The sequence below is a fragment of the Aquila chrysaetos genome, chromosome 16, assembly GCF_900496995.4.
Source record: "Aquila chrysaetos chrysaetos chromosome 16, bAquChr1.4, whole genome shotgun sequence".
NCBI classification, from domain to species: Eukaryota; Metazoa; Chordata; class Aves; order Accipitriformes; family Accipitridae; genus Aquila; species Aquila chrysaetos.
In genome coordinates, this window is record NC_044019.1 from 21,937,278 (window position 1) to 21,962,390 (window position 25,113).

At 38.0% G+C, this 25,113-nt stretch overlaps 2 protein-coding genes across 4 annotated transcripts in view; one reads left to right on the forward strand and one right to left on the reverse strand.

Annotated features, from left to right (window-relative positions):
- The window catches only part of ELP4 (elongator acetyltransferase complex subunit 4), a 156,700-nt gene extending 138,205 nt beyond the window's left edge, over positions 1 to 18,495 (reverse strand). The window contains exons 1-2 of the mRNA XM_030039850.2: positions 18,265 to 18,495; positions 12,324 to 12,359 (exon numbers count right to left, since the gene is read on the reverse strand). Coding sequence (XP_029895710.1) covers positions 12,324 to 12,359; positions 18,265 to 18,436 — 208 coding nt within the window. The 5' untranslated portion in view covers positions 18,437 to 18,495. The remainder of the gene's footprint in view (positions 1 to 12,323; positions 12,360 to 18,264) is intronic.
- Positions 18,496 to 18,556: 61 nt separating this feature from the next.
- IMMP1L (inner mitochondrial membrane peptidase subunit 1) overlaps positions 18,557 to 25,113 on the forward strand; it is a 51,829-nt gene continuing 45,272 nt past the window's right edge. For 2 of the 3 annotated variants that reach the window (XR_005934165.1, XM_030039854.2), the window contains exon 1: positions 18,564 to 18,614. The gene's annotated coding sequence lies outside the window, so the exon portion shown is untranslated. Of the gene's footprint in view, positions 18,615 to 25,113 lie in introns of all 3 variants that reach the window. The other variant, XM_030039852.2, reaches the window with a different exon arrangement.

The following is a 25,113-nucleotide window of genomic DNA, read 5'->3' on the forward strand; positions in this document are numbered from 1 at the left end:
GGAAGAACATATTTCTGATATTTATTTAGAAAGATATCTGAAATATTTTGTGTGGAAGAAAAGTAAATGCAACACTGTAAGGTTTCACTTTTTCATCTGTTAATCTGGCTGCTGGAAGATAATACACAGGGAATTTGTAGCAGAAAAATAGAGAGAGATATATTTTCTTTATACAGAACCAACAAGACTCTTAATCTATTCTTTGTGTGGCTTGGAAACAATGTCCTCATTATTATAAATCACATATGAAAATACTAAAAGAGAAACCACAAAACCAATAACAAAGGCTGAAAATCAGAAAGTTGTCATTCATATCTAACTTGTAAAAAATACTAAAGAAGGAAAGCAAAAAGACTGTAACTTTGATATGTACCAGAATAGCATGTTTTAGACCTTAAGAGTCAAAAAGAACCAATGAAGCAGAGTAGGAGGAAGGAAAGTAAGAAAGGAGATGTTCTTTCTCCTTTTTGGATATACATTAATAGCAAAGGGGAAACTTAGGAAACAAATCACAGAAAAATGGTGTTGCACTGCTACACTCCTAATATCATGCACAAGTACTGACACCTTCAGTGGTTAGATTAACAAGAGAAAGAAATTCAAACCACAAGTTTTCAAAGTCACTGGAGAAGGAACAGTTCTCCCAGAGATATTGCCCATCCTCCATGAGATATTGTGCAAAACAGAATTTATTTCCTGCTTTTTCTATTTCACTTTAAAATTTAGTATTTGGGATACTTTTTTTTTTTTTTTAAGGTAAAAGGTATACACTTAAAATGTGGAAAATTTATTTCTTTTATTTCTTTCTTCTTTCTTCATCAGAATAATCCCTAAAGATATACTGTCAAGATTACCTACTTTGTTGTTAAGGATACTTCTTTAAGAGCTTCCCTTTCATTAAACCCAAGAAATGAAGTGACTCTAAAGCAACATTTCAAGATAAATGCTTCATAACACCGTTGCTAAGACAGGAAATTACATAAAACTGGACATTCAAATAAGCCAAAGGGAATACAAAAACTACAACACTGTTGCTACTAGTACTAGCCATTGATACATCCAGTTTATTGTAGAGTCTGATGATTTAAGAGCTCAGATTGTATTAATATAATTTACCTTTGATACTGTTAACCTGCTTACTAGGCCATATTAGCCTTCTAATGTACTTCTAATAACACATTTATCTTTTTTAAAAATAAGTCTAGTGAAAAATATGGACAGATCAGTATCGTGAAAAGTACAGTACTGACAAAGGCTTACTGTTGACAGTGCTGGGTTCCTTAGTAAAATTTCAGCAGGACTGATTTCCAAAAGCATTACAGAATTACAAACTGCCATTTCCTTGAAAGTTTGGAGCTCTTAATTAAATATTTTATATGTTTACTCTCGCATCCTTAAAAAGCCATTAGTAGTGTTACTGAAGAACTGTCTTCTGAGTAACTCCGCTCCATACATTGTGCTGTGACTGAGGATGTAGATCCATGTATGAGACTAGGATGGAGACAAGACTCAATTCAGATAAAACTGAAGCACTACAGTTGCAGAAGCAAAAAGTAGAACTGACACTATCTACAGTTTTGAAGAAATATTACAGTCTTATTTTGTAAATATAGTCTTTGGAGCCTGCTTAGATCTTCAACTGCTTCAACAAGATGTAAATAAAACCCATATGCAGAGTAATTCTCCCTTATAACTGAAGTCCAGGAACACATACAGCTCCTGCCCCCTAAATGTTGGCGCTCTCTAGTTATTTATGCTTTGGTTGCTTACTGCAATAATTGGCAATATATTATTCACAGTATATTGATTTCCATGTGCTAATCTCCATCTATGAAGCTCTCAATTTAAGAACCAAAGCCCTCTAGAAGTCAAAGTGACAGCATGATATCTACTTTTTTTTTTTTTAAATTGTCTGAACTACCTGAAAGAAGCCACCAAGCCTCTCGTATAATCACATCACTGCAGCAGATGTCCGTGGAGGTAGGCAATTTTGTTAGACCTCCCTCCCTTTGAACAAAAGAGAAAAAGGAACCCTAGCAGGGTCCTCTGGAAGGATCCTCAGCTGTAATGTTTAAGTTATCCTTGGTGAATCCAAAATCTTGATTTCTTAATTTTTATCTACAGGTTGAAGTACACCTTCTTCACCATTTGAGTCACAGAAACACTGAGTTGTATTGCATATGCACAGAACCTAACTGACATTTAATGAAGTATAAGCCAATATCTCATTTAGTCCAAGTATTTTATGGCTTGTGTATGTGCATGCAACTATACAGAGAGTCTTTCCGGATCATCATTTCTGATATTAATTATTCCTTAGAAAGTAAACAACATGCTCAATTTTATGCCAAACATAACACGGAAACTCCATAAACCCTGAATAAATATAAGAAATCATACTGTGTGTTGATGATTATTTAACTAAATTAAGAGGAAATAAGGCTGTAGTAGTTAAGAAGAATTTTTACTCAAATTTTATTTGAAATGCCGAAATGTTAAAACTATAGAAGTGAAGCAATGGGGAACAGGGATATAAACCCTTTTTCTGACCTATCCAAGATTATAATTCATTTTGTTGAGTGATAGACTTATTTGTAATATAACAGGACTAGAGAGGTTCTTACACTGCCATACCCTTCCAAACCATATTTTGCAAAACAATAAGGAATTTTCAATTTAGCAAATTAAAAACATTTACGTTCAGTGTAAGGACATATCATTTTAGCATTAGCCTTTCCTTTAGTCTTCTTACATTGATTTTCATAACAGTGAACTTACAGTAAAAATAGGAAATTAACTATGGAGAGTGATCTAAATATAAAACACCTCATAGTCTGCTACAGTACTCTAAGGATTAAATGTGTCTCAGAAAGCCTTTACAAACAGTGTATCTTGAATTGTTAAAGTCAATGCATCTGTAAGAATCCCTCAGTTCTTCAATTTGTCAGATAGAGGATGGCTTTTTATTGATTCATTTCTAGGTCACTAAACTTTTGTGGTATTCAAAAGATCTAAAGTGCACCCATATGGGGCTTTTCTGATAGCATCCATTGTACCCTGGCTTCAATAGTTACGTTACTATTCAAAACCATAGGAGTGCAGCTTTCTTCTTGTAAATAAACAAACAAATCATTTAGCACAGGTACTTCAGTAGCTCACTGATTACTTTCATAGATAAATTGAATGAAATACTTTGAAGTGTATTTGATAACGCTTGGACTTGCTATTTTGATGGCTAGGAGAAATTCTCAACTGTTATCTTTATTTTTCCAAATTACACTTGCATCCAAAAGAACTACCTCCATTCTGTATGTGTAGGAACTAACACTTAAATGCATTTTAGTCAGCCAAATATGTAAGACAAGCCTGAACCAAATCTTTATTCTTAGCCTCCATACTAAAGAACTGTCCCATCAGCAGCCTTCATTGTGAACTTTACCTCTAGCTAATAAGGCACATAAACAAATACGACTCTTGCAGCTGCAGACTCTTTTCTGTGTCCAGTCACCGCAAGTCACACAACAGTCCACAGCTTCCTCTGATTCTTTTCGAACAAAGAGTGTTCTACAGCTAAGTAGCAGGTGAGTAACTAGTGAAGCGTAAAACTATACAAGGAAAAGATATTATTTACCTAGAAGTTATGCATATTGTCTCCAGGACAAAACCTCTTCTGATCCTACAAATAGGGACATAAATAAAATAGTTTATTGTGATCGTTATCCATTGGTCTCTTTCCACAACAGCATGCTTTCATGGCTAAAATAGTCATGAAGAAAAAGCAGAATTGTCAGTATCAGTGCAATGAATTCCAACATATAACCATGTTGAAAACTAAGGATAAAGACCAATTCTTATTTATGGCTCTTTTCACCCCTACACTGTATAGGCTACTGAACACATAAGAGACATTCTCCACACCTTTCTGCATGGACTGTCTGTAGCTACTACTCAGAGAAGTCAGTGGGTCATGGAATTAGATACAAAATTTTAAGGCACTGGAGTTTAGCTAGGGCACAGAAAACAAAGAGAGCAGATATGAGTGAGCCACTGTAAATATATAATCTATATAAAAATTAAGGGCAAAAATCTCATCTAATTATAGAAATTGATATGTAAACATGTGGCCTTAAGAAAAAATCTCTAGCCATAACTGCTCCCGCTGCACAGAGGTGTTCATGTGCCAAGAGAGGGATGGAGAATAAGCACTATAACTTGAAGAGGAACAAAAAGTCAGGAACAAAATCCACCGTAAGGTGACAAATATGTATAGATCGTGTTTACAATAGCTGACTTTTAAACATCAATATATTAAACGCCATGAAGGTCTTTGAAAAACTCCAGAGATAATTTGTAGTATAATTGCTTAAAATGATGAGAGCTAGAAGAGGAAAAAATAAGACTGAAACAATGTAATCTACAGATAGCTTATTTTTCTTCTTGTACAAAGCCTAGACAGGTTGCCCTAAAGCTGCCAAAAGCCTGTCATAGCCTATCAGTATTGATCATTTTTTCACCAGATAGTTCTATAGTACGGTACTGTGACCTAAGGTGTGTCTTTCTGTAGCTATGAAACATCTCTCTGAATTGCTGCAGGTTATAAGACGCGATTATTTTAATAATCTGAAATTCCATTTAAAAGATACTTTACTAATGTCCACATTTACTAAGCTTGAGGGGATATACTTTGTGTCACTTGCATTTAATTAGCACATGCCAAAACTGCGTTGTCAAACATGTAAGTTACAATATTTGGCATTTGGCCATACTTCAGGAAGGTGAATTCTGGTAACTTGTATTTTGTAGAATTATATCTAGCAAATCACTGTTTTGTACCTCTCTAGAGATTATCTTTTTCAACTTTAAAAAGATGATAAATTCAATTATATGGACAAGTGAAGAGAGCTCTTACCAGTCAGGTTAAATTGCATGTCTAACAAAAATAATAGTAGCTAATTAAAGTAGCTGAAACTGCTTCAAGGCTTAGAATGTACAAGTATAGACCTGCTTTTAACCAGACAACTTTAACTTTTAATAATTGACCTCAGCTACCAACAAAAACCTTCCTACTAATAATCTTTAAAACATTTAGCTGTCAATGACCTTGTCAAAACTAGAGCATCTTAAAGGTATGTAAGAATGGGTCCTTATAGGGTACCCAGGAGAGACCTATTTGAGTGTGCTGTAACTTACTATGCAGGATGTGTTATATTCTTATATAAAGGCTTATTTAAAAACCAAAATAATATCCTCCTGGGAACTCTTCCTGAGGCTGGGAAAACAGACATCCAACAGGTTGAAGTACATTGGAGAGAGGAGGGGGGAGAGCAGTGTGCTTAATCAACAGCTATACTATTTGTTTGTTTTAAAAGGGGAGATTCTTCTAGAAAGCTAATCTTCTGGAGCAGTTTAAGATGAAACAACAAACAAGTGGTCTCACATTCATATTGAACAAACTGTTTTGACAGTGTTCAAATTTCATTTCACGCAGAGTCAGAATGCTTGTTTTACCACTTCTTATAAATCCAGTGTAGTAAGATCTTTTGAAATTAAAGTATTAATTAAAATCCAAAACATTCTTACTATATGAACAAAACCCAGGAAGTTTCAAGTTCCTCTAGTAGCCAGGATCTTGCATGAGACTACCATGTGCCTCAACTCTCTAATTCTCATACAAATAAAACACTGTCAAAAGAATATATTATAGAATTAAGTTCAACTGAAAATCATGATGCTCTTTATTATGAATTAAGTTTAAAAAAATTATGCAGTTATATTTCAAACAGTATTTTACCGTCTTCTCAAGTAACCTGTGCCACTACTACATCTTCAGAACACAACAGTTAAAATAAATATTTTAATACCCTGAATCTACTATTATTTGGTTAAATTAACCAAGATAATGTGTCAAATAATGAAGATGAGCATTTAATTTGCAAAGGGAGCTAAGCTAAAAGTAATGCAATTTATTCTTGCCTTAGAGAATGTTGAAGGAAGGGGGAAGAATTTAACCTTTTTATAACACTTGGAGTACAACGCAAAAAGATCTTCCTAGGAGGTTTATCACTGACAGCTTCAATCCTGTATAATATTAAGCTTGCCTAGACTAATCTCATGACAGAATTTTTTGTATACTGACAGGATATTCTAACAATGCAGTTACAATTCTACATGCACCAATTTTAAAAATTAGTCTAAAAATTTTTAGACTAATGAGTCATGAATAAATATAGTTCTTACTTTAAGACTTTTTGTATATAATTATATGTTTCAAAATAATACATGGTAAGTCTTATTTGGGAAAAAAAGTTAGCTTTCAAATCTAAAAGAGAGATTCTCCTTTGTGTTTCTGTGAAGCTAAGTTTAATATCAGATCACAAATAAACAACCAACACAGGGGATAAGTAAAACCCACCACTGAGCATTGCCAGCTATGCACTCAGAGAAAGGGAGAAAAAAATTCAGGTAAAAATCCTACCATTTTCAAATCATTGAGTCTTGTCATCTCTTTCATTAGAACACAAAGCTCACTGCCTTTGTACTCACTTCATCTGGTGCCATTAAGGTCAGGTCAAATGGATAGCTAACCCTATGCTCAACAGTAGCCAAAAGCTGATACTTAGGAAGAGGTAATAAGAACTAAACAAGCAAATGTGATGCTTCACCCAAGCACTTGCTCAGCCTTCCACCATCTGTAGCTCAAGGACTTCCTTACTTGAACTCGGTATCCACTAACCTAGTAATGCAAATGGTTTTCTCTTCCATTAAGCTGCCCAGTTTCCCACTGAGACCAGGATTTTTTTTTACATCCACAACACCCCGTGGTGAAGTATTCCACCACTTAATTGCATACCGTCTGAAGAACAACTTTCTTTTGTTTAATGACAATTTTCCAGTCAGTAGGTTCATTTGATGCCACCCAGTTCATCTACTGGAAGGGGCAGTGAATGTTGTAATGGGAAGACAAAACAAAACTCATCTACTTTCATAATCTCTGACCTGTGTAAAATATGACAGGTTCTAACAGGTTTTTTCTTCTTCCTTTGTCCATAGCAAGATTGCAGCTCTTCTCAAACTGAGTGAGAAAAGTAAGATCTTCACTGAAAGCAGTAAGAGATAAAACTTCTATCATTCTTCCTGAATTCACAGAAATTTGGGTGAAATTTCATGAGAAAATTAAGCTTAACTGGCACTTCCTGCCTTGAAAAAGGCCATCTACTTTCTCTCCTGGTCCTCACTGTGCAGTCCTTCTTTCCCTTGTGCTGGCTCTGGTACTCATCTCAGGTTCGTGAGCTGATTCAGGTCACTAAACAGACAGAAAAGTCCCCACTCTTTAACTGGGTGAGTTTTCCGTCAACTTGGGAGAGCTGAGAGTTAAAAAGCACTAGCGCCAGCTCAAGGAACAACAAGAGTGTGCAGCCAAAAAAGGGGAGAAGGATTTGGAGAACTTCTTTCAGCAATAGTGAACTGCTGTATCAATTCAGTTTTCTCAAAAAATCTGAACTTAAATGGTAGCAATTAGACAAATGGTGGCCTATATGGAATTAGGTAATTCTGGCAGGAAACTATTCAAATTACTTAATCTGCACCACAACACACGCTAATTTATACACTTCATGTAAAAATCAAGATTTTCTAAGATTCAGTGAGGCAACAACACCTGTCTCTAATAATGGATAAAATGGAGAAATAAAAAATAGTCTTAAAGTAACAACAAGCCATAATATAAGCAATTGCCTTGCTTTCTGGCAAACACAAAATACTGTTCAGCCTGTAGTGCAGGTTCACATGAGCCCTAAACCAACAAAAGATAACATGATATGATCCCAATAGTGGCTAAACCAGATTTCAAATAAGCTCTCCCCAGATCTTACTGTTAGGTTCTTTAGTGTTAAGACTAATTCAAAATATTACAACAATTCAAAATATTAAACCAAAATTCTAGATACCAATGCAGTCTCCCAAGTGACAGCTGTCATTCCACAGAGAAAATAAACACAGATAAAATGTTGGGACAACACTGTGTGGCCAGCAGGAGCAGAGAACTGATTGTTCCCCTGTACTCAGCACTGGTGAGGATGCGCCTCAAGTACTGTGTTCAGTTTTGGGCCCCTCACTACAGGAAAGACATTGAGGTGCTGAAGCGTGTCCAGAGAAGGGCAACCAAGTTGGTGAGGGGCCTGGAGCACAAGTCTTATGAGGAGCGGCTGAGGGAACTGGGGCTGTTCAGTCTGGAGGAAAGGAGGCTGAGGGGAGACCTGATCGCTCTCTACAACTGCCTGAAGGGGGGTTGTAGTGAGGTGGGTGCTGGGCTCTTCTATCAAGTAACTAGTGATAGGACGAGAGGAAATGGCCTCAAGTTGCACCAGGGGAGGTTTAGATTGGATATTTGAAAAAATTTCTTTACTGAAAGGGTTGTCAGGCATTGGAACAGGGAAGTGGTGGAGTCACCATCCCTGGAGGTGTTCAAAAAACATGTAGGCGTGGCACTTCAGGACATGGTTTAGTGGGCATGGTGATGTTGGGTAAATGGTTGGACTCAATGATCTTAAAGGTCTTTTCCAACCTAAACAATTCTATGATTCTATGATCCCTTTCAGAAAATGACTGAATATTACTAATTAAATTTCTTAAGGCTGAAAAGCCACACTCTGAACAGCTGCTAGCCTACTGGTGTCTATCACTAGAGACATGATGTTTTTGTCTTTGCATAAATTTCATGCCAATGAATTCTAAACAATATTACTAGAAATACTTTCAAGTGATCAGGAGACTACACTTCTTGGAAGCAAAAAGCCTACTTCAGAACATCAGGAAGGATATAATGGGAAGGATGCAATGCCAATCTCTTAAGTTGTGAAACTAGTTTGCATTATAAACACCAAGAATATGTATTAGAAATGAACACAGAGTATGGTTCCTAGCTTTGATTATGAGAATGTCATTTGAAATACTGTCAGAAGCATTACTAAAGTGAAGATAAATGGCATGTCCTGCTTATCCTCTATGCACAAGTTCATTATCTCATAAAGATTGTTCAGTATACTGGCTGATACTTATATCCTTGTACTGGGTTTGTGTGGCAAGGTTTTGGTAGCAGGGGGGCTACAGGAGTGGCTTCTGTGAGAAGCTGCTAGAAGCTTCCCCTATGTCCAACAGAGCCAATGCCTGCTGGCTCCAAGACGGACCCGCCGCTGGCCAAGGCTGAGCCCATCAGACATTATGGGAGAATGTATTTAAGAAGGAGGAAGAAAAACCTGCACACATGCAGCTGGAGAGAGGAGAGAGAATATGTGAGAGGAAGAACTGTGCAGACCCCCAGGTCAGTGCAGAAGGAGGGGAGGAGATGCTCCAGGTGCCAGAGCAGAGATGCCCCTGCAGCCCCTGGGGAAGACCCCGGTGAGGCAGGCTGTCCCCCTGCAGCCCAGGGAGGTCCACAGGGGAGCAGATCTCCACCTGCAGCCTGGGGAGGACCCCACGCCGGAGCAGGGGGATGCCCAAAGGAGGCTGTGACCCCATGGGAAGCCCACGCTGGAGCAGGCTCCTGGCAGGACCTGTGGCCCCATGGAGAGGAGCCCATGCTGGAGCAGGTTTGCTGGCAGGACTTGTGACCCCGCAGGGGATCCACGCTGGAGCAGGCTGTGCCTGAAGGACTGCAGCCCATGGGAGGGACACACGCTGGAGCAGTTTGTGAAGAATTGCAGCCTGTGAGAAGGACTCATATTGGAGAAGTTCATGGAGGACTGTCTCCCATGGGAGGGAGCTCACACTGGAGCAACGGAAGAGTGCGAGGAGGAAGGAGCGGCCGAGACAACGTGTGATGAACTGACCGTAACCCCCATTCCCTGTCCCCATGCGCCTCTCCGGGGGAGGAGATAGAGAAATTGGGAGTGAAGTTGAGGCTGGAAAGAAGGGAGGGGTGGGGAGAAGGTGTTTTAAGATTTGGTTTTATTTCTCACTATCCTACTCTGATTTGATAAGCAATGAATTAAATTAATTTCCCTGAATCAAGTCTGGTTTACCCATAACAGTAATTGGTGAGTGATCTCTCCCTGTCCTTATCTCAACCCAGGAGACTTTCATTATATTTTTCTCTCCCCTGTCCAACTGAGGAAGAGGAGTGATAGAGTGGCTTGGTGGGAACCTGGCATCCAGCCAAGGTCAACCCACCACAATCCTTGTTTTCTTTTGAACTATAGTTCAAGGCCTGCAATTCAACAACTCCTCCAACAGCATTGAAAAATAGAAACTGTATTTGTATTTTCTAATCTTCCAGTTCTTTCCTTCCTTCACTGTCCTCTACCAGTAAACACTAATGATTCTAGCACTTCACCAGCAAGCTCTTAAAATACTCTGCAGGCACAATCTGTTTGAAACCACCCAAATCACCTAGGCATATACTAGTCTAATTTTTCACTAGGCAAAGCTGAAATCTAGTCACTGTTCTCAATTACGATAATCATGAGATTTCAGTGCCCCTTCTGGGTAAAGATTAATACAAAAATTCTTAAAATTTTCCCCTTTCTCAATATCAACTATGACTAGCTTTTCCACTTCATCATTTAACAAACCAGCCCTTCTCTTGGACTTCTCATAACTATTGAGGTACTTAAGAAAAATCTGTATTACTCTTGATAATTCTTGCTAGTTGTATCTTACCCTGTATGTGAGTTTTTCAGATTTTGTCTCTACACTCTCATTTTACAATTTTGCACTGATCCTTAACAACCTGTGCGGCGTTCAAAAGCTCAGGATTTAGCCAAAATGGTGCCTTACTACACTTGCAATCTTCTGCAATGAGAAACTGGCCTTTTTATCTGTAATAACACGTTTTTTACTTTTACATTCCAGATTTTACCTACCAATTTCAAATCTATTGACAGTTGTCTTCCTGTAATCCACTGTTTCAACTTAAAATAATAAATTAATTTTTAAGGCTTTAATGCAGGATTTTTGGCACCTAATTCATAGGCACTCAGACATTGCTCAAATAGCTTTGCAATGGGATATGTCTTTTCATCACTCCAACAAATAAGGAAATTGAGGTACTTTACCTCTTATTTAGTGGAAGAAACAATCACACAACTTTCTAGACTCCAACAGTTCAGAGAAATTGCAGTGACTGGAAAGCTAAGAGCTAGATCTGTTGTCCCTAGGTTCCTAGTTCTCTGTTCCAGCAACTTGGTAGCAAAAAGCAGTATTTAAATTGTTATACTATTTAAGATGTGAACACAGATTACAGATGCAGATGTTTTCCACATAACTACAGGTGTTTCTCTAATAACCTTTCATTTTTTTCCTGTAATATCAGTTCTTTTTGCTAGGAAAGTAACAAGCTTGAAAGTTTCTCATAAGAACCACTAATCTGATAAACATTTAAAATAGGAAAAAAAAAAACATTTCTATCACCATTCAGCCCTTACATCATTTTGAAGTAGTTTTGTATCCTTAGAAGCTCAAGATTAATGTACTGATGTGACAAATCAGATGGTATCTCCTTCAATTTCTCTTCTGCAATAATGATCGTCTTATATGCTGAAACTGTATGCACTTACAAGACAAACTTGTAAGAAGCTAGTCTTCCCTCAAAATTGTGGTTTTGGCTGCTATGCTTAAACTGAGGGTCCTGGGAAACGTTTCTTGGCTCTAAGTCCAGTACATACCCTGGGGATATGAAGACAAGATGTATGTGTACAATAGTTCTCTTCCCCTTTGCTACACTTTAAACAGAAAAGAAAGCTGCGCGTCTCAGCTGTGATGGAGGCATGGTACCAGCCAGTTTCAATGTAGTCTGCAAAGGGAATTCCGTTGCAACCTATTTAATCATCTCAGTGTGCCTCATCCACATCCTAACAGAAAGCAGGCTTCCATCAGCTTTCTCTTAGTTGACTCTGGCAACGAAAAGATTAAAAGATTCTGTATTTCACATCTTCCTCAGAAAGCCAAATTTAGAAAAAAAAACCCTTTGTGATGATAAACAGACTGAATCTTACAGGAAATCTAGTTTAGAAAATCTTAAATAATTTGAAAATTTTCGTAGAAAGTCCTGACATTTGATAAACACCCTGCTTTCAAACAGAATTCTGTGGTATTCTTCTTGGGGGCCCAAACCTATCTACAAGTAAGGTTTTGATCCACCTCCACTAATTCTTGAAATAGGCAATAGTCCACTCCAAAGGCTATCCAAAGTGAAGGGGCCTGAGAGTTATACTTTCTTAAAGTCTGAGTTTAAAAAACAATGAAAAGACAGGTTATTTGATAAATACATTAAAACGAGCAAAACACATCAAAATATGGCTTTAAGTATCTATATATTCTATACTAACCAATAAGAAGAAGGGTTCCAACAGCTACGCCTCCACCTGGAAACAAAACAAAATTAAGAATAAAGTAAGACTATATTTTAATACTATGTTAGAGAACAATTAAGTTTTCTTAGTTTATAAGTCAAAGAAAGGTGATAACGGGGAATTTAAAAATATAAAAGTGAACAACATTTTAATTACCTTTGCAATACTTCCTACAATTCTCTATTATGAAATAATTATACATTACATGTAATTATATATTACACATTACAATTACTTTCACAATATACTGTACTATCATCATCGTGGTAAAAAGATCCTGCAGAGCTCTACGCAACTACGCTCAAGTACTACAATAATGATGTATGGTCTGAGCTAGCGAATTTTTACTTGGATGACTCAAGTGAGTAAACATTCTCCAAATTAAATCTGTATTAATCACTATCAAGTGATATTTCTTTGTACCAAGAACCAAGTATGTAAAGTGACCTACTAAGAGGCTAGCAAATTCCCATGCTAGCCAATGAGGCAAAATCCTGGCTCCACTAGTTTTTATCTTATTACTGAAAACTGACATAGCAATAAGACAGGTAGGATTTCACCCCATGAAACCTGGACTGACAGATCATAAACATCATAACACATCTGAACAAAAATATACTATAAAGTCTTTTATAGTATGTCTTGGACATAAAAACAACTCTATGAATGCAGTTGATTGAAATATTTGTTCAAAAATAAAAATACATTTTGACAGATTTATACATGGCCACTATTATTTTTCTTTCTTTCTGCTTAAACAATTACAATCAATGCTTATGTTCCAATCACAGATGACTGAATGAATAATAGACAGAATAGAATACTCTCAATATGTTTTGATACACAGATGCTTATCCCATTGATCTCAACAGTGTGGAGGACCAGAAAAAATAATCTATGAACTCCCATCCTGACTGCGTTATTTCCTCCTTGAAGAGAGAGCAAGCATAATTATGTAACAGTGGTTTAAATGGTTGTCCCAAGAAGGAATTTTTACAAAGATGGTAAAAGAATTAATATTTTATTTTAGATGAAGAATAAACTGATTTATAATCTGCATTCCAAGACTGAAAATAGTGGAATAACTTGAAATCAGCTACAAATATTTTGTTGAACAATCATATAAGACTGTGACAGGAAAGCTAAAAATTCTTGGAAGTGTTCAGATGGCCATATGTAACCAGCCTATTGTAGTGTTTTGCATGAAGGAAACTGCAGTATATCTTCTGCACCTACATACTGCTTTAAAAGCAAGTTAAGAGCAAACTGAATCACATCAGCACAATATCCAAAGTTCTTGATAAAAGAAGTCAATTCTGGATTGCATAGATGGACTCTAGTGAACAGGATAATCCAGTCTATCAATTTAAGAGCTCATTAAAGTTCACTTGAAATTGATTCTAATAGGGATTGGATCAACTTCTTAATCTTTAGCTCTGCTAGTGGGACTACGAATGTCTGTAGCACCTGTAATGTTGATATATATCCAGAAGGAAGAGAAAAAGCAAATTTCTCTCCCATAGGCCAAAAAAAAAAAGCTAATATTGTTGCATAATAACACCTAAATTAAAACCACAACAGAATCACTTTGTAATCATGTCATGATGTACCACAATTTGAGCAGTACATCACAGTGCAAATGTTTAGTCAGCTACTAACTTCACAGTTGTAGTTCAACACATCACAGTTTTTTAAGCTATGCTCCTGAGTCAAGATGTACAAATGCCTCAATATTTACAGCAAGCTTATCAAGCAATCAAGCATTTCCTAGATATTTAAAAAAAACCCCAACTGTAAGTGGTTTATCAGAAAGTTAGAATCACTCATGAAATCCCCATGTTCTAATCCACCAATTTTTGTTTCATTTTATTTGTTTGGGAGATAAATGCAAATTAACCCAAAAGACGTACTGCAGGGGAAAGGAGAAAAAAAAGACCAAAATCAGAAATCATACAGGTGGTTGGTACAAAGTATGCTTCCAATATTCACTGCATTCAGTTGTTCAGGGAGACAGAACACACAGGTTACTAACAGCAGTTGTTAGCACATGTTCTATATAGCACATAGAAAAAAATAGCTCAAAATTATGAGATTTTACCAAATCATAGCTTGACATAGAAAAGATGATCAAAATAGCCATAAGTAATGTATTATGTCATGGCAATGAGGACTTAAAAACTTGGTTATAAAAATCTCACTTGTAGCCACCACAGAAGTAGTCTCTTCTGCTTTTAAATTGCTTGCACAAGAGAGAATTTGTTTGTCAAACAGTATGTCAGTGCAGTCGAAATTCTCACAAGCTATATTTGCAGATCATCAATTGTACTGTCTCTTTTTACAAGCCAGAGTTGTAGCATATGTGCACATACCCTGGTTGCTAAAGGCAAACTCAGGTCAGAGGACTGGCTTTACATTATCAGATGTAGTGAACAGTTTGAACAAGTGTATTCTATTAGATGGAATGTAAAATTATTGCAGTTACCATGGTTACATATTCATATTACAATGAACAACAATAATAGTAAATTAAGCAAAAAACAGATGACATGAAAAAGTAGCAGGAATGCTGACAGAATCAAAAGGAAGAGGTAAAATCTTCAAGTTTCCTAAGAAAACTGCTGTGAACTTGTAATTCTTTCTAATTTTGCTATTTTAATTTTTCTTTGCCAGTATCCAAGGCAGTGGTACACGTAAACAACTAAGGAAAACTTGTAACTTTCCGCATTGCTACCTACAGCAATAAGATTTAAGATCTTATGGACAGAAACGCAACAAACTTTGCAAGTTGATAAGTGTCCCCATTGTTTTCAAAGCATATCTGTGACCTCTTTCCAAGCAGCTAAACAAAACGTTCAATACCAAGCATGTGATGGTTATATTACAGCTCATTACAGAGAACTGCTTCAGCACAAATCAAGCATATATGGTCTATAAACCTTGAAAGTAAACTTGAATATAAAGGCTGGAGATGTAAAGAACATCTAATGGTAACACAGCATTTGAAATCCAGCATTTATCTACCCCTTCTTTTTGAAAAGAAATGCATTTATTGAGAAGACCTAGCTATCAACAATAATGTAACAAATCAGACAGTAGCTGTAGAGTAAAAGAAGTTCCTCCAGGTATCCTCTGCCTTTTCCTCTCTTCAAAAGATTCTAATTAGACCTCTGTTTGATGACACCATGGTTTCCCTTACTCACACTTATTCATAAGCTATATCTTCATGTCTGGCAAATAATACTGTATCTGGGTTGCAGCTTCTGGACAAGGCAAATTTAAATCCAGGCACAAAGCGAGAGATCTAGAAGACTGCCTGGTGACCATTAAAAAATATGTCTATGAAAAATACCAGATTAAACCAGTTTATAGTAACTTTCATTGGGAATTTATACCGAAAGGTTTGTCATCAGTCCCTGGTGACAATAAAATTAAATATTTTGTACAGTCAATTATTTAACTGCTAGTGGCCAAGATGAAAGAAAAAAAGTAAGCATTTTTTAAGAAACACATAAACAGCAATCTGCAAGACATTTATGAAACATTTCCACACACCCCCAAAAAGGACACAAAGGAGACCAAGTACAATACTTCTACAGTCACCAGCATAGTGAGCTGCATCAACAGAAGCTCAGACAGTTGGTCAAGGGATGTGACTATTCCCCTTTACTCAGCACTCATTAGATCACATCTGGAATACAATGTCCAGTTTGGGGCCCCTCGGTACAAGAAAGAAGTAAACATAAACTTAAGTGAGTCCAGCAGAGGGGAACCGAGATGGGGCAAATGACCCAGAGGAGTGGCTGAAGGAACTGGGCTTGTTTAACCTGGAGAAGAGAGGAAGATCTAATAGCAGCCTGCTGGTACCTAAGAGAAGCTACTGAGAAGACAGTTTAGCTCTTTGCTGAGGTGCACAGTGGGAGGGCAAGAAACAACAGGCATAAACTGAAACAGGAAAAGTTCCAAGTGGATATAAGGGAAAAGAAAATTCCCTACAGACATAACTAAGCATTCAACTGGGTTGTCCAGAGAGGCTGTGAAATCTCTGCCATTGCAGAGTTTCAAGACTCAAATGGACAAAGCCCTGAGCAACCAACTCTGAATTCAGTCCTTAGCCTGCTTTAAGATTGCAGTAGATTAATTCCTGAGGTCTCTCCCCAGCCTCCAAAATCAATGATTCTGTACAGGTCCAGTCCACCTAGCTGGGTGGTCTGTCTCCAACAACGCCTAATACCTGGTGTCAGTGGAAATTTTATTATAGTACAGCATGTTTGGCATGAGTCTTTCCTGGCCTACCCACTTAGCCTCCAGAAATCAGTGATTTAAGGGCTAGGAGGTTACAAAAGATTTAACATAGGAATAGAGAGTTTTCCATTTTTTCAAAGATGCCACAACCCAAAAACTATCTTAAAAGTATTTTCAAAAGTTGCTATTCCTAGGGTTGAAGAACTTTCTCGATGTTCAAGTGTAAAACTTGTTAAGGTCAGGAAATTACTGAATATTTAAAAGACAAGGAAAAGGTGCTTTAGAAGGGATCCTGGGTTTACGGGAAGAAGTGTCCCCAGTTTCCATAACAAACCACTAATTATGTTAGCAAGTGCCTGGACATTTGGGAGACTGCCACCACGGGAACTGTCTATATCTGACCCATGCTGTGCAAAATCCACTGTTTATAAAAGGGAATATGAAGAACCGGAATATTCAATGCAAATCTTATATTTATGCAATTAGAGGGGTTCACAAATTACACTCACTTAATGAAATACTTCTCTCTTAAGGAGGAAGAGCTTTCTCCACAAGGATGCAAATCCCTGATGAAAGTACAGGTGTTCCCTACCAGACACACAAACACACAAAAGATACAGAAGTGTGATTCTGCATAAGATACACAGGCTGAAAAAACTCAAATGGATACAACTTTTATATTTATCGTTACTCATATAAAATATCCTTAGAAAGAAAAGTGGTATATTCCTATATTCCATGTACTCTTCCAAGGAAGAACGAACAAAGCTAAAGTCAAGCCTTCCTCACCTAAAAGTAGTCCCACCTACGTACACTGAAGATGTACTGCAACTGTATCACTAGTTAGTAAAAGGATCATGCATCCCTAGTGCATACAGATAAAACACACTGTTTATATGAGCAAAATGAATTAGTTCCCAATCCAAGTAAGCTGTGCTAGTTCATGCCACAGATTATAACATAGCAATGGTTCACAACAGATCAGTCCAAGGAACTATCTTGCATCTTGACAGTGACAGCAGGCAAAAGCAGATTCACCAACAGTAAGAACAGCATCACACCAGCGTACCTTATCTAAACGGGGCATTTATAATGATGTAGCAGTGGCGAGCAAGACAGAAAAGGCACACTGAAAATCCAATCTCATGGTCAAATGCATCCTAAAAATTGCCATACTGAAGAACCAGAACTACGCCACGTTCAACTACGAGTTAATTCAGCAAACATGTTTTTTTCAAAACCGAAAACTTCAGACCCCTTACTGTGACAGTTTGCAACACGACAGGACTGTGTTACTAAGTAAATCTACAGAGTAGCTTTCCACTCTGGAAAGGTTGCTTAAACCGATTTAAATGAACGGTAAACGGCGATCTCCTCCTCCGCACGCAGCCTACAAAGCGGGCGCACCTGCCCGCACCGCCTCCCTCCTCCTCACACGGGGGCGGGGGGGCTCAAGGCGGGAAACGGATCCTGCTTTGCCCCTTCCTCTTCCCACCCCCGCCGTCCTCCCCCCAATCCCGGGAACTGTGGGGAGGAAGGAAAAGCCTGCGGGAGTAGCTGCGGGGTCACGGAAGGTAAACGACAGGCAGGCCCCGGCAAAGGAGAGGGCCGCCGGGCGGGGGAGGAGGGCCGGCAGCAGCCGGGTCCCGGGTCCCAGGTCCCGCTCCCCACCAACCTAGCACACAGTCCAGGGAGGGGAGCCCGCTGGAGAGCAGCAGCTGCCCGTGGCGAACGGAAGGCCGAGTGCCGGCGACAGCGGCCAGGCGGCTGCCGGCCGCGGCCTTCCGCTGGAAGCTGGTGGCCCCGCGGCCCCGCGCCGCCCCGCCGGCCGCTGGGGCTGCCGCCATCTCGGCTGCCTCTCGGTTGACAGGAGCGAGGGGACGCCGGGAAGAATCAAGCCCTTTCCTCTCCACCAATGGGAGAGCGGCATGGGAGGCGCGCTATCCAATGGGAGGCCGCGTTGTTTGCACGTCCCGGGCTAAAGGGGCGGGGGAAGGGTTAGGGCGCCCGGTAGCGAGCAGGCAGGTGAGTGTGGCGGGGCCGGGCCGGAGGGCGCGGGGTCCCGGGGCTGAGGCGTCCCGGGGCTGAGGGGTCCCGGTAGCGGGAGGCGGCGGCCGCGCCTCGTCCCGCCCTGGCGCGGGGCCGGCGTGAGGAGGCGTGGTAGTGCGGTGCCGGTGACTCGGCCGTGCTGCGGAGGGGACAACCCCGCTTTCTCTCTGGGGGGGGCGGCGTTGGGGTGGCCGAGGCGGCGGTGAGGCTCGAAGCAGAGCGAGTCGTGAAGGGAGAGGCCTGGCCTGCGCACTCCCGGGTTACCTCGTCAGTCTCTGTGCCGCGCCGTCGGCATCACCCTCTTCAAAAACAAGCTGTTCTTGTGTGCCAGCCTGGACGCGAGTAGGAAGGCAAAAGTATTTCTGAAACGTTCTTTTTCTTCTCACGGTATTTTAAGTAACTGTATGTAAGCGTGCTTGGAGTCCCTCTCTTGTTTGTAAATAGCCGCGGATCTGTAATAAACGTATGATTTAAGACCTCTCCCTTGGAAGCAAGACTTTGCATCAACATGATGGCTCTGGACCATGTCATAAGTTAAGAGCTGTAGCAGAAGAAGTTGCTTTGTGTGAGAAATGTGATTTCTGTGCTTTTTTTTTGGGTAGCATTTACTGTTGAATCCGTTGCTAATACCATAGAAAGTTTTCTGTGTATTTTGGAAGATTAGCATGTTCTTTACTCTTTATTAGCAATTTGTAGATAGTAGCCTGTGGCCTTGTATGTGGCAGCAAACAACTGCCCTAAACTGAGTATATGTAAAAACTGGTGAGATATCTGAACTTGATGTTTCCTTTTCTGTTCATGTAATATACAAAGACATTAAAATGCTTTTTATCTTAATGAAAAATTTTAGTATGCTTGCTTTGTAAATCAACACTTTGTTATAGTACTCTGAATTTAAGAGAAATCCCTATGTGCATATAGAATAGCCACTATCACAAGTATTTGTGTATTTTTTTAATCTGTTGGTACTTCAGATGCATCCCAAGCTACTTGAAGACAATTGCACATAGCAGGATGTACTAATGAGGGTCTAATGTTATAATTCCCCACTCTCAGTCTTTAATCTCAATGAATGATTTTTGTTATTGCTGTAAGCCATGGTTTTTGAACACCTGTGGTTGTTGAGCCTTTTTTTTTTTTCAATTGAGGAAAAAAATAATCCTCATATTTAATATGAACAGCAAGAAAGAGCAACAATATGTTAATAATCCTGAACCTCAGAAGTTTTTCCTTCATAACAAATTCAAACTCAGGAGCATGAAGTTTCAGTATTATGCAATTTCACCAGCTAGGAAGACATTTGTTTTGCTGCTCGCCAAGCTTCTTTACATGTTAGGCAGTGGACAGTTTTAAGATTTTTATCATGAGTAGCAAGAGTTTGTCTTAAAAGTTTTATATTTGCTGCTAAACTGTGAAATACTGAATAATAAATATTTAATTTCAAATGTAGATTATTGTTCAGTGAAAGAAGTATTTGTCTTTAGAGGAAAAAATCAAAGGATGCATTTGAAAACATGGTGAGAAATAAGTATACCTGTTAAACGTCACTTCTGTAGGATCTGACTAATGATTTGTGAATATCTGCAATAGAAAAGACTTTAACAAAATAAAGGCATAAAGCATAATTCACAACTCTTAAAAAGAGTGCAAGAATCTGTTATTGTCAGTGGGATCCTATGGTGTAAATTCTGTATAATTGAGTGAGGAAACTGAAACTTACAGAGTTCTCCATTTTTAAACCATCATGTCAACTCTTCCATTTCTTACTGTACTGTCATTCTGGAGTCTGGATACCTAAATATTTCAGATATGAGTGCTTGCACATGTGTGTAACACTATTAAAAAATGCAGTATATTTATTAGAGAACTTTTTTTTATAAAATGCTTGTAAGCCAATGAGGTTATCTTTGATAAGTTACCACTTACCTATCAGAAAAAGAATCAAATTACATACTACATGCACTTTGTCTCAGTGATTATTGTTTTCCCCGTTCCAAGTAGTACATTTCCTTTTGTTACTTCAGTGAGACAAATTACTTCCTTGCTTGTTTTTTTTTAAATAAAATAGACTAATATAGGTTGCATTAACTTTACAGTATAGGTGTAAACATACATCCAGGGCTGAGTCCTCTCTTGTTTTACCATTTCTCATTAGTACTTCTCTGACAGGTAGTTTTTATGCTTTTTTTCCTTACCTCATTTTCCTACAGGGCAACTAAAACTAGAGGCTAAATAATTCCTTCTTTTTTTCTCTTTAATTTTGGAGCCTGCATAATGAAAGTATTTTGCAATTGGAAATACTTGTGCTGTGGTGCTACCTTTTTTAGAGTTTCTTGATTGAAGTGCAAGTTTACTGGAAATCTCAGCATCTCCTGAGCTGATATAATAGGTCAGTGTTACTAAAAAAGGAAGTCTCATTTCCTTTTCCTCTGCTTCCAGTCCAACAAACCCTGGTGCTTGTCAGATCCTTTCTTGAGCTAATTCAGCTCGCTAATCTGACTTGGAACAGTCTATCTACTTTCTTAATAGTTTCATTTTGTGTCGTACTGCTGAGTTGATGCAACAAGGAAAAGGGCATATACACACAGTGGGGAAGGGGTAGCTGAACCTTCCATCTCTTGGTGACTGTGAAGCTTGCAGCTATTTCAGAATTCCATGTATTTTTAAATAAAGTGATACTTTTGTTACAAATTTTGTGAGTTGACGTCCTTTGAAATACAGAGAAACTGTCTCTTGCATTGTAACTAATAACAGAAGAGACTGTTTCAGATATTAAAAAAAAATATCGAGAAGTAGAAATAGTTTTTTAGTGTAAGAACTGAATGTTAAAGTACTGCAGTAGTTCTGTTTGTGATGTTCATTTTTCCTCTCTTACCTTTTAAGATGATGGTTACAGTTAAAGTCCTATTGATTTAGAAGGCAGGCAGAAATAAGCGATTTTTCAAAGATTTAATTTTTTTAAATTTAACTATTTAATACAATAAAGCTTTACAAATGAATATGTGCTTATAAAAACACCACTTAAAATATCTGACTTACCTGCATTTCATTTCAGATGAGTATAGAAGAAACTAATTTTATGGAAATGTCTTTATTTTTAAGTCAGTGATGTTTCATTTTCAGGAAGAATAATAGCTTTTTCACTCTCTTTGAATGATACTAAAGGTTTGCTTATGTTCACATGTCCACTTTCCAAAAGATGAATTTCCAGCCATTGTGAAAGATCCCACTAGGGGCTGTCTGACAGAAAGCAAGACTGCAGGAATTGTAATTCTAGGTATTACTATATAAAAAACCCCCTCATCCTTAAATACACATTAGTAGGTAGATAGGTCCTACTATTCCTGCTCTAGGGGTGGAATTGAAATGCAGAGAAACTAAACACAGAAATGATTGCAAGTGATCAGGAAATGTCTTGGCAAGTTTTTTCGTGTCAGCTGAGCTATGGCAACTATGGTCATACTCAGCTCATTGTAAAATGGAGAAGTTTAAACCTTTGTGTCCAGATTGGGATGTCTTAAACCGTAGAATAATCAGCTTTTCTTTCTCGCAGCTCACATATTATCATGTAGACCTGATTAAATGTTTATGTCAATTTTAACTGCAAATCCTAACTCTAGTATGAAGAAATCAAGCGGTCTTTTCCATTTTTTGTAAACTTGGTGATCCAATTCAACTACTTACCTATGCCAAATGCAGATTCTAAGATGGATTAAGAGGATTTTGGGTGAGAATTCCCTAAGGAAAAAATGGAGGGAATACAATGGGTGACCGAGAGAGCAATCAAAACATTTGGGAAAAGGTATGCTTGGAATTTGATCTGCAAGTATGTTTGTAGTTTCTCTTCAAAAGCTGTAGCCTACGGATTTGGTGAAAATCCTAGTGTCCCCAAAATAGCAGCACTTCTTAAAGTGTGCTTTAGATATATCTGCTTGATAAGAGGAAGGACACCTGTTGTGGCTGTCACTGCCTCTCTTTGTTTACTACATGCAGCCTGTGTGGGTTACAGATGTAAACTCTTAGGACCTTCAGTTAATGCAAGCTGAGGCTGTATTGTGTGAGCAATGTTTCTCAATGAGACCATGTTATTGATGTACATAATTTATTTTCCTTGGGTTTAATTGTGCCTTACAAGATTCAGTGTATGCTCTTGTCCTTCTGTGGCAATAGAATGCTATCCATTTTGGAATAAAACATATCGGTGCATTTTGTTTCAAAACCATATGACTGCCTGATCAGTTTTCAGTAATATTTTTCTGTTGGGTTTACATATGGGATAGAGAACTAGAAAACTGCATCCTAATGGCAGTTCTAATTCATAATCTTATTAGTTTTTGCTGTTACATCGCCAAGCTGCTTCCCTCATCAGTTCTGGAATGTGATGGTATTAGACTGTACTGATTAAAGTTTTATAGTCACCAAATCAGATTAGCTATTGAGTCACCTGACTAGGTAGGGTTTGCAGTCATGTGATCCAATGCCCTGCTGAGCTCCCGCTGGGAGCTGAAACAAGGTAGTTTGCTTTTGAGATGTTCTTAAGTATCTAACAGCATGGGTCGTGGATTATGGCTGCAAAGAAGATGGCTTCATTTTCCTGATCTTTGAACTAGCTAGAATGGGATAAGTTTGAAAGTGCAGGATCTTCAGGCCATGAGCGAACAACTGGAAAGAATGTTTAATCCTGGAAGTTGTGACACCAAAAGACCTGGTTTTTTTTTTCAGTATGAAAAAGCTTAAAGACTACTTATCCAATCAGTCTGTGGAAAACGCAAGGATTAGTGGGAGGGTTTAAGACATACCAGTTGTATGATATTACATAAAACATGATATGATTTTCTTCAGAAAGCCGCTGGATGTTACCTAAATGCATCCCTGTGGGTATACTGAACAACAGAGATGAAAATTTAAACCTGTGTCTAATTTAAACAGCTCTTTTAAAATAGAAGTGAATAAATTAGGAGACATGAGTTAAAGTGGTATGTGCTGAAGACAATAATAAATCATAAAAAAAGTGATTGTTTCTGTAGTTTCAGATTATAAAAATGTACAGTATAGTATTACTGAAACTTGTGGAACAGTAATATTGAAAATGACTTGTAAGTTGCATGTACTGTCTTAATAAGCATCATACAGATTAGTGGTATATTTCATAGAGATTATTTTCCTTCTGTTTATCATAAAAAGAGGAGTTTCATTTAAAAAAAATTAATTTAAAAATACTTGTAAGATAGGACTAAAAGCAATAAGGGAAAAAAAGAACCCAATAACTAGAAAGGAGTATTATTTGTATTACAGCTTTTGATACTCTGTAATGTTTCCATACGGGGTTCCATGTCCATATAAAGCTTACTTCAAGATAAAAAACTAGAAATTAAGACAGATTGATTCTAGCCTTTTCAGATGCTTATCATCCAGAAATCTATTTCATGTTGAATACAAATGGCTGCCCTCAAAGAATAAAACAGTTTGTCACTTCAGCATGTCAGTGGAAGAGGTGAAGAGTAAACTTAGCGTTTCAACTGGAAAAAACTAATTTAAATGTGTTGATATTTTCAGCCTTCATTTTTGTCTTCCAGTTGTATCTGCACATATTTCATTAAATAGGCTTTTCTAAAGCTAGGTAAATAGTGTAGGTAATTATGATTTATGGAAAGGAAAGGTTAATAGCTGTGACTTTTTAAAATGTAATTTATATTAGTGCAGTTTATGCAAAGGTACAGAATAACTTATATTACATGTGCTTTTAGAGCCTAAGATTCACTGAATATCTGTAAAAATACATGTATCGTTGAAATTAGTTTATAATTGCCATAGCACTTTTTCCTGATATGCTGGTATTACAAAGGTTAAGAATTGGCACACTTTGGATTTCAAAAAAGCGTTGTGTTTTCTGCTAGGTTGTTAGGGCTTTTAGTCTTCAAAGGCATTATTCCAAATAACCATGTTGTTTCTATTACAAAATCTACAGTATCAGCAGGTGCTGGAATACAGGCAATGTTTGCTCCTCACCTACATTGTGGGGTTTTATAGAAGGTGCTTTTTTTTTTTTTTTTTTTTGGTTTAGCTGTTTCGTCCATCACATCTGCAATATTGTGAGACCTGAAACCTGTGAAATGCTTTGGCAAAGCACTTGAGGCCTGCCTGTGGCCAGAGAAGATTTAACCAATCACCTTAGAATTCTTTTAGAATTGGAGTTCATCTCCGCTTGCTGAAATATTTTTAAGGAGTTTTCATAATGGAGAATTTTCTGCCTCTTCTAATGTTAGCCAAAACCAAACAGTGATGTTTCAACAAGAAGTACTTCTGCAGTAGTTTCTGAAATTAAAAGGAAACAATCTGGGTCATAAGTCTTCTAGTTGCACAGACCCACCTGTCTGACCTCCCCTCTTACAAAGGAAATGTTATTGTTAACTCTTCTTATGCTTACAGGTAACTTCAGACTACTGTGCTGAAGTGTAGAATCTGTATTGCTGAC